We start from the raw sequence: 12552 nt of genomic DNA on the forward strand, positions 1-12552 counted from the left end.
GAAATCCACAAGCATGTGGACTATTTCAAAAGAAAGGACGAAACCATGAAAATGAACAAAATCTGGCTATCAGTATTTTTAAAAACTGCAAAACCAGGACAGTAAATAAAGAGTAACATTTAGAAAACAGGGGAATTCCAGACAATAAACAATGAGGGCCAGCTAACACCTCCCAACAAAGGATTCCCCCAGGCAGGAAGCAGCCAGGCTTTGAATCTGCAAGGCTAGTCAGTGCTAATCAAGGTGGCCAATTGCAACATTCACCCTTGCCTCAAACAGCCAAGACTTCTTTCTCTGACTTTGAACAATCCACATGCCTGGGGGAATCCTTTGTTGGGAGGTGTTAACTGGCCCTCATTGTTTCGGGCTTGGGCTGTGGCGCAGGCTGGAGAGCAGCTGCAATGAATCACTGCAATGAATCACTCTGACCAGGAGGTCATGAGTTCGAGGCCTGCTCGGAGCCTATGTTTGTTTGTCTTTGTTCTATGTTAAAAGGCATTGAATGTTTGCCTATATGTGTAATGTGATCTGCCCTGAGTCCCCTTCAGGGTGAGAAGGGCGGAATATAAATGCTGTAAATAAATAAATAAATAAACCCCACTTGCCTAGTTTCCAACAGACCTCACAACCTCTGAGAATGCCTGCCATAGATACAGGCAAAACGTCAGGAGAGAATGCTTCTGGAACATGGCCATACAGCTCGGAAAACTCAGAGCAACCCAGAGAAACGTCAATTATAACGAAAGATACATTTCATCTCCAATGAATGATAACACTTCAATATTGCTCTGAGCCTATGGCAGCCAGTTCAGATTCGATTATTTGCACATTTTCCACAGTGTAATCAAAAAATAAAACTCAGGGTTGCACATAAAAATGTTTTCCAGGAGAAATTTGCCAGAGAGGAGCATAACTTTGAGAGACGCTATGATGAAGTGATGCAGACCCTCGAGCAAAGATATGAAGAAACGATGCAGGCATTAGGGGAAGAAAAGAAGGAGAAGTTGGAGACATTATATGAGCAGTTGGTTAGCTGCGGAGAAAACCTGGACACTTGCAAAGAGCTGATGGAAACAATAGAAGGCCTGGGCCAGGGTGCCAATAAAGTGGATACCATGAAGGTAAGGACGTTTAAATAGTGGAAACACTCAAAGCCATTATTAGAACAGGGCCTGCCCTGCCATTAAGCATAGTGAGAGCTACCTGCTGATGTTGGATACCATGGAAAGGCAACAAATCATTAGTTTTATCATTAGCATCAGACATTTGCTTGCTATCGTGTGCTCCTTTTCTTTGGATAATTACTGTATATCCTCAAGTATAAGCCTAGTTTTTCAGCCCTTTTTTTAAGACTGAAAAAGCCCCCCGCAGCTTATACTCGGGTGAGGGTCCTGGTTGGCTTATATTTGGGTCAGCTTATACTCGAGAATATACGGTACATTTATTATTTTTCTCTATTATTATTGGTATTATTACATTTGTTATTTTTCTCTATTATTGTTGCTACTATTACATTTTTTTACTCTATTATTATTATTATTATTATTTTATTATATGACACAGCAAACAAGATAGATATGCTGGATTTCGTATCACAAAATCACAAATCGAACACTTCCCAAGTATCTAGGACACTTATATTATTATTATTATTATTATTATTATTATTATTATTATTATTTTATTGTATGACACAGCAAACAAGATAGATATGCTGGATTTCGTATCACAAAATCACAAATCGAACACTTCCCAAGTATCTAGGACACTTATATTATTATTATTATTATTATTATTATTATTATTATTATTATTATATTGTATGACACAGCTAACAAGATAGATATGCTGGATTTCGTATCACAAAATCACAAGTCGAACACTTCCCAAGTGTCTAGGACTGTGTGATGTATTTTTGGATGATGCGTGCATATCCCAGTAGGGTGGCCTTTTGCAGTTGGCAGATCGTGATTTTGTCAATGCGTATTGTTTCCAAATGCTGGCTGAGATCTTTTGGCACGGCACCCAGTGTGCCCATCACCACCGGGACCACCTGTATTGGTTTCTGCCAGAATCTTTGAAGTTCAATCTTGAGGTCCTGATAGCGGCTGAGTTTTTCCTGTTGTTTTTCGTCAATGCGACTGTCACCTGGGATGGCGACATCAATGATCCAAACCTTTTTCTTTTCCACAACTGTGATGTCTGGTGTGTTGTGTTCCAGAACTTTGTCAGTCTGGATTCGGAAGTCCCACAGTATCTTTGCGTGTTACTCTATTTATTATTATTATTATTAATAATAATAATAATAATACATTTATTATTTCACTCTGATCTTATTATTATTGCATTTATTATTTTATTCTATTTATTATTACTTGTATTGTTTTCCTGTATTTATTATTATTATTACATGTATTATTTTACTCTATTATTATTAAAAAGATACATAAGCACATTTACATTTACAAGAAGATGAGAACCATGATTTAATCAGAGTTGGACAGTCTTATCTTAAATTTGAGCTTTATGTAAATATTCAAAAACATTTAACCTACTGATGCCGCAATTAATGTAAAGTTATTGGTATCTATTTTTATTTCTGAAATTTACCACCCTCGGCTTATACCGGAGTCAATGTTTTCCCAGTTTTTTGTGGTAAAATTAGGTGCCTCGGCTTATATTCGGGTTGGCTTATACTCAAGTATATACGGTAATTTATATATATATATATATACACACACACACACACACACACATACACACATGTATGTATATATATATACACACATACATACATACATATATAATTAGCATAGCATGTTACTTTAGTTATCTTACAATATATTGTGTTGTTGAAGGCTTCCATGGCCGGAATCACTGGATTGCTGCAAGTTTTCCAGGCTGTGTGGCCATGTTCCAGAAGCATTCTCTCCTGACGTTTCACCCACATCTATGGCAGGCATCTATGGCAGGCCAGACCTCACAACCTCTGAGGATGCTTGCCATAGATGTGGGTGAAACATCAGGAGAGAATGCTTCTGGAATACGGTCATACAGCCCGGAAAACACACAGCAACCCAGTTATAATATACTAGCTGTGCCCGGCCACGCGTTGCTGTGGCGAAGTCTGGTGGTATGGGAAATAAAGTATTGAGGAATTGGTGGTAGTTAAGGTAAAGGGTAAAGATTTTCCCCTGACATTAAGTCCATTATAAATGGGTTATATAGCTGTGTGGAAGGGCCTTGAGTCTACACTGCCATATAATCCAGTTCAAATCAGATAATCTGTATTTTATAGGCAGTGTGGAAGAGGCCTAAGTGAGGTCTAACTCTGCCTGTCCCCTGGGCTGAGTGGGTTGCTAGGAGACCAAGTGGGCGGAGCTTAGCCTTCTAACTGGCAGCAATTGAATAAAAACAAATATTCCTCTCCCGCTAATTAGGACTTTATTTTTCTTTTCTTTTTGTCGTATGAACGTAGAGGCATGGATGAGGGGTTGTGCTGCCAAGTTTAGTGTTTCTGGGATGTGTAGTTTTGTTGTTTTGTCCTAGGCGAAATTTCATTACCCTTTTATATATATAGATTCTGTTTCTTTCTTCCTGATCACACACCTATTTACAATATATTTCCATAGTTAGTCTCTCCCTCTGTAATTCTTCATTCTTTCTTTCCTTTCCTCTGCTTCTTCAGACCGCTGTAACTACAATGGACAGGTAATATTGCATGTTGAATTTTTAATATTGTCCTATTGTACATTCAAGACTAATTTGTTGGAAGTTTTATTATTTTTGGTGCCTTACACTAATCTCTAATATTGTTATTATTTCTCATTATTTTGTACCACCTTTCCCCCTTAGAGTCTGGGGTAGCAAATGCAGTTCTGCCCACCCACCAGACTTACACTTTGGACAACTTTTTAAAAATATTTATTTATTTATTTATTTACAGTATTTATATTCCGCCCTTCTCACCCCGAAGGGGACTCAGGGCGGATTACAATGAACACATATATGGCAAACATTCAATGCCAACAGACAAACAACATATATAGACAGACACAGAGGCATTTAACATTTTTTTTTCCAGCTTCACGATTCCGGCCACAGGGGGAGCTGTTGCTTCACCGTCCACTAGTGGCTGTACTTCCTCATTCTTTTCCTCGTGTTTTGCTGGCAGTTTTATGATGTTGTAAATTAGTTAAATTAGCCTCCCCGCATAAAGCGTACCTTAATTTCCCTAATTGACAGATGCAACTATCTTTCGGGGCTGCATAGGTCAACAGCAAGCCGGGCTATTTAATGGTCGGGGGCTTAACCCGACCCGGGCTTCGAACTCATGACCTCTCGGTCAGTAGTGATTTATTGCAGCTGGTTACTAGCCAGCTGCGCCACAGCCCGGCCCATAACATAAAATAGGTTATGCTTCAAAAAAAAAAAAGTGCCTTCCCTTTAATTGTTGCAGTTTGACTAGGACATTTGCAATTAATCTGTTGTCCCGCCTTTTCATCTGCTTTTAAAATGTTCCAGCCCAAAATTATATATGCTTTTAATGTTTAGTTCTGCTGCTTCTATTTTTAAATGGTTTTGATCATTCTAATGAGTGCATCTTTTCGTAATTTGTAGTTTTAATATTTTTTAATTAAGTCGCTGCTTATTTCATGCGTTGCTCAGAACATTCAATCAACATAAAACCGAGATATGTAGTCATACTAACAGAACAGCATATAGTATATTTAATATAATACTGCATAGCGAAAATGTTCACAGCTCTTGGTTGCTACCTATTTTTGTGGATTTTACAGATTGGAGGAATTCTTGAAAAAAGATGTGGATGTAGACCTCTCCACACCAATAGAATATGAAGCCAGAGTCATAGAGTTCTCTGATGTTCAACAACTAATGGATTCTGTTGATTCTCTCCCAGGTATTGCCACCTATTTACCTGGTTTGAAATCAATGCAGTAGGTCTAACTAGGAGCCCATTATTTCACCCTGGTGGGATTTACTTCTGTGCAGGTTTGCTTACAGATTGATTTTATTACTGGAATATTGGAATGTATGTTGCTGTGAGTTTTTCAGGCTGTATGGCCATGTTCCAGAAGCATTCTCTCCAAACATTTCACCCACATCTATGGAAGGCATCCTCAGAGGTTGTCAAATTTGTTGTATAAGATGATGTTTTGGTGCTTAATTTGTAAAATCATAACCTAATTTGATGTTTCATAGGCTTTTCCTTAATCTCTCCTTATTATCCAACATATTCGCTTATCCAACGTTCTGCCGGCCCGTTTATGTTGGATAAGTGAGACTCTACTGTATATAAAATTTCATTTTTTTCTGATGTTCATGCTGGGTATACTGTTGCCCAGATATCCAAAAGATCACTATTCAGATGCAAGAAGAAGGTATCAGCAGGCTTTGGAAAATATCATACTTTATAGGAATATAGAACATTTTAGGTTGGGAAAAAAATCTAACACTTGGAAATCTAAGATCAACTGGATCTACACTGCCATATAATCCAAATAATCCAGATTATTTGAACTGGATTATATGAGTCTACACTGCCATATAATTAACTTCAGAGCAAATAATTTGGATTTTATATGGTGGTGTAGATGGGGCCTCAGTAAGGATTACAGATTTGGGTAGAGATAAATCTTTTCCTACTATTGCTGTAAGAAAGGTAAAGATTTTCCCCTGACGTTAAGTCCAGTCGTGTCCGACTCTGGGGGTTGTTGCTCATCTCCATTTCTAAGCCGAAGAGCTGGCGTTGTCCGTAGACACCTCCAAGGTCATGTGGCAGGCATGACTGCATGGAGCGCCGTTACCTTCCCGCCGGAGCGGTACCTATTGATCTACTCACATTGGCATGTTTTCGAACTGCTAGGTTTGCAGGAGCTGGAGCTATTGCTGTATACTGGGCTAAATGGATGAATTAATGTGACCTGGTATAATCCACTTCCTATGTTCCCGTGTTAAATGCTATTGATGAATGGACATTTCCTGATCTGTGCCCACCATGTCAAATCTATGTTCCAATCTTCCCTTCCATATTCCAGCCACTTTTCCTCCTTGTGCGCCAGTCATGAACCCTCAGGATCCCAACTCAGCCACAGGGACTTCTGTGCGAGTCTGCTGGAGCTTCTTTTCGGAAGATCTGGTTGAAAGGTACCAGCTGTACTACAAGAGAGTAAGCAATGATACGTCCAAAGAAGAGCAAGCTGGTAAGGAAGACAGCAGCAGCAATGCCTGTTTTAAGGAGCATTTAGATCAGGCATGGGCAAACTTTTGTAGATTGGCTTTAGGGCTTCAAGGGAGCAGCCTCTGTGCCTCATGCTCTTGTCCGCTTTGGGAGATTGCTGCCTGCTTTGGTCTTGTCCGCTTTGAGGAATTTTGGGTTAGTTGATTTTGTGCGGGTTTTATTCCTGGTATGTTTGGCTTCACGAAGAGAAAGAGAGAGAGAGAGACTAGAATGAGTACAGTATGAAGAAAAGGATACTTCTGCCTCTTCGCTTTGTGCCTTGTGCTTTCTTGCCACATGTTTGTGCTTCTACCATTTTAAAGTTGATTTTACTTTTTTATTTTTCCATGTGAATGTGCAAGTATACATTATTTATTATTTAGTAAAGGTAAAGGTTTCCCCTGACGTTAAGTCCAGTCGTGTCGAACTCTGGGGGTTGCTACTCATATCCATTTCTAAGCCGAAGAGCCGCCGTTGTCCGTAGACACCTCCAAGGTCATGTGGCTGGCATGACTGCATGGAGCGCCGTTACCTTCCCGCCGGAGCGGTACCTATTGATCTACTCACATTGGCATGTTTTCGAACTGCTAGGTTGGCAGAAGCTGGAGCTAACTGCAGGCACTCACTCCGCTCCCCAGATTCAAACCTACGACCTTTCAGTCCGCAAGTTCAGCAGCTTAGCATTTTAACATACTGTGCCAGCAGGGTCTCAAAATAAGAAAATGTACTTTATAAACAATAAATAATTTATTATTTATAAAATAGGTAAAGGAAAAGGTTTCCCCTGATGTTAAGTCCAGTCATGTCTGACTTTGGGGGTTGGTGCTCATCTCCATTTCTAAGCCGAAGAGCTGGCGTTGTCCGGAGACACCTCCAAGATCATGTGGCCGGCATGACTGCATGGAGTGCCGTATTTATAAAATACATTTTCTTATTTTGAAACAAAAATGGGGAGGGAATGTTCAGGGACCCAGAATGGATTAATAGCATTTCAGTGTGAAAATTCTCTTTGAGATGAGAACATTTTGAGTTAGAGCTTGATCACGGAACTAATTAAACTCTTAAGTCAAAGTATCACTGTACTACAGTTTAAGAAGTTGCTTCAGAAAATTCCCATTTCAAATAATTGCCTGCACCTTGGAATTTCCTACTACAGAGTTTGTGCTAAATGTGAAAGAGACATACCGCACAGTTACCAACGTGACACCGAATACACAGTATGAATTTTGGGTCAAAGCACTCAACAGAGCTGGGATCAGTCCAGCAAGCGAAAGAGCTGTTTACATGACAGGTAAAGTATTTCAAGACACCCATTTTTATTTTGAATTATGTGAAGTCTATAGAAATGGGATTCTGTCTAAGACATCTTCCTGCTTGAAATCAAGGACAAGATTTATTTATTTATTTACAGTATTTATATTCCGCCCTTCTCACCCCAAAGGGGACTCAAGGCGGATCACATTGTACACATATAAGGCAAACATTCAATGCCATATTACATAGAACAGAGACAGAGACAGACGCAGAGGCAATTTAAACCTTCTCCAGCTTCCAGATTCCTGAGGGTACACTTGATTCCGGCCACAGGGGGAGCAGCTGCTTCATCATCCACTGCGATGGCAACTTCCTCATTCCAGCGGTGGCTGGGTGATTTTTATGGTGTTGTAAATTAGCCTCCCCACATATAAGTGGTACCTAAATTTCCTACTTGATAAATGTAACTATCTTTCGGGTTGCTTATTTATTTATTTATTTATTTATTTGCAGTATTTATATTCCGCCCTTCTCACCCCGAAGGGGACTCAGGGCGGATCACATTATACACACATAGGGCAAACATTCAATGCCTATAAACACATCAAACAAAGACCGAGACAGACAGACACAGAGGCAATTTAACCTTCTCCTGAGGGGATGTTTGATTCTGGCCACAGGGGGGAGCAGCTGCTTCATCATCCACTCTGACGGCACTTCCTCATTCCATGTTGTAAATTAGTTAAACTTGCCTCCCCACTTTTATAAGTGGTACCTTATTTCCTGCTTGATAGATGCAACTATCTTTCGGGTTGCTAGGTCAGCAACGAGCAGGGGCTATTTTTTATTTTAATTGATGGGTGCTCACCCCGCCACGGGCTGGCCTCAAACTCATGACCTCATGGTCAGAGTGATTTATTGCAGCTGCTCAACAGCCTGCACCACACCCCGGCTTAGGTCAACAATGAGCAGGGGCTATTTTTTATTTTAATTGACGGGTGCTCACCCCGCCACGGGCTGGCCTCAAACTCATGACCTCATGGTCAGAGTGATTTATTGCAGCTGCTCAACAGCCTGCACCACACCCCGGCTTAGGTCAACAATGAGCAGGGGCTATTTTTTATTTTAATTGACGGGTGCTCACCCCGCCACGGGCTGGCCTCAAACTCATGACCTGCGCCACAGCCTCTGTATTGTACGTTCTGAAACTTATTGGACTAACAATTACATTGTTCTTCTACATTGGCAACAGGAGAGGTAGAATCAGGAGAGTTGGCCAAGTGTGGGTATGTAAAACAAGGTGGATGGTAACTCTTGGGGAAAGAAGAGCTCTGAAGCAATGTTATTATTGCAACCTTTTGCTTTCTGTCTGAAATGGCTGCTCCGTTGGGCCTTAATCAATTTAATTTGGTTCCTAAAATTAAATAAAGGTGGACCTTCTTCCCACTAAGGACTTGTTGGTCACACCATAATCAGCTCTATCTTGGGAGGGAAGAGGAGAAGAGAAGGGTTGAGAGCTCAGAAGGAATTGTAGTGTTGGACCTCAAAACCTACTACCCAAGATAGTTTATCCATGGAGCCTCAATCAGTCCACCCATCAAGTTTAATGTGGGTCTAACTCCACTAATCATGTTGTAAATTGCTTTTTGAAAGGATTTGATTATCTGGTGAATCACACAGCTCCATCTTACATATATTTTCAGCTCCTCTGCCACCTGTTATCAACAGTAAGGAGATTCAGAGCTGTGAACATGCAGCGCTCATACGCTGGGAATGTGGCAACACAAATCCCGTGGACTCCTACACAGTTGAATTGTCCAGGCTGACAGATGGAGAAGACGAGGACATTATTACAGAGTGAGTAGTGTAATGCTAGATGAGTCTGCGCCTTATTTGAGGTCTTGTCACACCTTTGAAAAACCCTCGGTATTCAAGAAAGCACGAGGGAAAGGAGTTTATCTTGTGCCAGAAACTGAATATACGTTTTTCTACCAGAGTTTCACCCCTCTTTTATTGCTCCCACATTAATATCTAATTGTTCGCACTCTATTTGTTGTGATGTCAGAAATTAAAATATTGTGGTTGTGAAATGGCAGACAAAGGTTTTGAGGTAATGAGACAAAGAGAGTTCCGGTGGCTGTAGAAAAAAAGACGTTTATTCTCAGTGGCCGGAGAGAATAAGCAATAAGAAAAGGACCTTCTCCTGTAATCAGGAAAGCGAAGGTACAGATCAAAGAAACACAGGTCCTTATATACTATTTTTTGCCTTCCTCTATCTACGTCACATAGGCATTATCCATCACCAATTAGTGTCAAAAAAGTCTTACTTTGCACTTTACTAAAAGCCACTTTTGCATTTTCCTAAAATATAGGTTACTTTCAAGACCTCTGACCCTCCATTAGGCCTTATCTAAGGAATTCCTATCTAGGCTCTCAGGGGTTCTCATTAATTGAGGAATTTCCCCTTATCCTACCGTGTTTCTCCGAAAATAAGACAATTTCTTATATTAATTTTTGCTCCCAAAGATGCTCTAGGTCTTATTTTCAGGGGATGTCTTATTTTTCCATGAAGAAGAATTCACATTTATTATTGAACAAAAAAGTGAACATTTATTATATACTGTACAGTAGTTGTCATCACAAACCAGCATAACCAGACAAACTGTGAATCCTATCAAGAATTTATTGTTACTACCAATATTTCCATGTACAACACTTTATGGTACGTACATTTACCAATCCTGCATGCTCTGGTGTTCTGTTTGGCGGGCATGCTTCCAAACAAAAACTTTGCTAGGTCTTACTTTCAGGGGAGGCCTTATATTTAGCAATTCAGCAAAACCTCTACTAGGTCTTATTTTCTGGGGATGTCTTATTTTAGGGGAAACAGGATAGCTTTTAGGGAGCCATTAGCACTCCTACATGGTGCCAGGTCTTATCTTGACATCCCAAAAGCCTTAATTTGTCTTTTGTCCATTAGCTTATCTATTCCTGTTGATACTTGACATATGTCTCTGGCACTTAGGGTGAACTTTGGTCTTGGTCTTGCTAGGCAAAGTGTATTTTGGGGCTATATGCACACAATCTGCTTATGATTACAGTTTTCCTATTCCTATTTCTAATATGATTACATTCAATATATAGTTTCCAATACAAGTATTATATTTTCCCAATACACCTTCATCAGTTGAGACTTCTGCATGCATTCATGTTCCTTATGCTGTTGGATCTAATTTCTCAGTTTCTGTGTGAGTTGGCCTTCTTGTTCTGTTCACACCAATGTTTTGTTTTCAGTGTAGTAGCAGGCAGGATTGGAGAGGCATCTGACCTCCCCACCCCAAACATATGCACAATGATTACAGAAATGCTATAGGACCCCTGTGTGCCTCAGCACAACTTTCTCTTTCTTCTTCAGGTCTATTGTTGGGATTCCAAACTGTGAAACTTTGATTCAGCTGGAGCCACAGCAGAATTACCTCCTCTCTGTGAAAGCCCTCAATCCGGGTGGCTCTAGTGACAAGAGCGATTCCATCTCCATCCTGAGCACAGGTCCCAAGAACAATAAACTATCACTTGTATTTATACAGTAGAGTCTCACTTATCCAAGCCTCGCTTATCCAAGCCTCTGGATTATCCAACCAATTTTTGTAGTCAATGTTTTCAATATATCGTGATATTTTATTTATTTATTTATTTACAGTATTTATATTCCGCCCTTCTCACCCCGAAGGGGACTCAGGGCGGATTACAATGAACACATATATGGCAAACATTCAATGCCAACAGACAAGCAACATACAGTATAGACAGACACAGAGGCATTTAACATTTTTCCAGCTTCACGATTCCGGCCACAGGGGGAGCTGTTGCTTCACCGTCCACTAGTGGCTGTACTTCCTCATTCCTTTCCTTGTTTTTTGCTGGCAGTTTTATGGTGTTGTAAATTAGTTAAATTAGCCTCCCGCATAAAGCGTACCTAAATTTCCCTACTTGATAGATGCAACTGACTTTCGGGGCTGCATAGGTCAACAGCAAGCCGGGCTATTTAATGGTCGGGGGCTTAACCCGACCCGGGCTTTGAACTCATGATCTCTCAGTCAGTAGTGATTTATTTCAGCTGGTTACTAGCCAGCTGCGCCACAGCCCGGCGCAATTCATAATTCGTAAATACAGTAATTACAACATAACATTACTGCATATTGAACTACTTTTTCTGTCAAATTTGTTGTATAACATGATGTTCTGGTGCTTAATTTGTAAAATCATAACCTAATATGATGTTTAATAGGCTTTTCCTTAGTCCCTCCTTATTATCCAAGATATTTGCTTATCCAAACTTCTGCCGGCCCGTTTAGCTTGGATAAGTGAGACTCTACTGTATTTGCAAAATGTGTAGTACAGTGTAGTGGAAATAATTTGGAATAATACTGACATCTATGTATGTTGCATATATAGCCAATCAAATGTGGTATAATGGGCTGGGATGTATTGTGTTGGCCTTCTGTATTGTTTTGTTTTCCATGTCCTGGATGTGTGGAGGGTCAAAAAGTTATCCACATCTTTTCTCAAACTGGCATTTAACCAAACCATTTTCTGAGACTCTCTTCTCCAGAATCCTTAGAGAGAGAGAGAGAGTTGTAGTTCAAAGCTTGGTGGAAGGAAGGAAGGTGGATGGGAAAAGATACACTTGAAACGTCAACAATGCAGTTCCAATATTTGAGTGCAGCGTCATGGGAGCTTACCACAACAATGTCCATATCATTGCAGTTTTGTGGCTAAAGGGACCCATTTTACAAGGATGCTTACAAGAATTAGGGCTCTTTTTATGCTACATAATTATGCCATTATAATTCAAATTTAACTGCAGTTTCTTGGGATTCCATAGTGAGGCATTAAAGCTCTCTGGAAGAAGATTCTAAGTACCGGTACTGTGCTGGTACAGCTGTACCAGAAACTTCAGCTTTATTTTCTTGCTGCAAATGTTTGCAATCATAGGACAGGCCACCTGTCAATCACCATTAAGTTTGGTTCCGCCCCTTGTTCAGGGCTCTGGGAGG

General features: G+C 40.2%; 1 protein-coding gene across 4 annotated transcripts in view; it reads left to right on the top strand.

The window, feature by feature from the left end:
• Positions 1-12552, top strand: part of fsd2 (fibronectin type III and SPRY domain containing 2) — a 31962-nt gene that overhangs the window by 7167 nt on the left and 12243 nt on the right. For all 4 annotated transcript variants that reach the window (XM_062963231.1, XM_062963230.1, XM_062963229.1 and 1 more), the window contains 7 exons: positions 888-1121; positions 3689-3711; positions 4800-4921; positions 6060-6224; positions 7398-7532; positions 9199-9352; positions 10911-11044. In XM_062963231.1, coding sequence (XP_062819301.1) covers positions 888-1121; positions 3689-3711; positions 4800-4921; positions 6060-6224; positions 7398-7532; positions 9199-9352; positions 10911-11044 — 967 coding nt within the window. The remainder of the gene's footprint in view (positions 1-887; positions 1122-3688; positions 3712-4799; positions 4922-6059; positions 6225-7397; positions 7533-9198; positions 9353-10910; positions 11045-12552) is intronic.

The sequence above is a fragment of the Anolis carolinensis genome, unplaced genomic scaffold (genome assembly GCF_035594765.1).
Source record: "Anolis carolinensis isolate JA03-04 unplaced genomic scaffold, rAnoCar3.1.pri scaffold_11, whole genome shotgun sequence".
In the NCBI taxonomy this organism is placed as follows: Eukaryota; Metazoa; Chordata; class Lepidosauria; order Squamata; family Dactyloidae; genus Anolis; species Anolis carolinensis.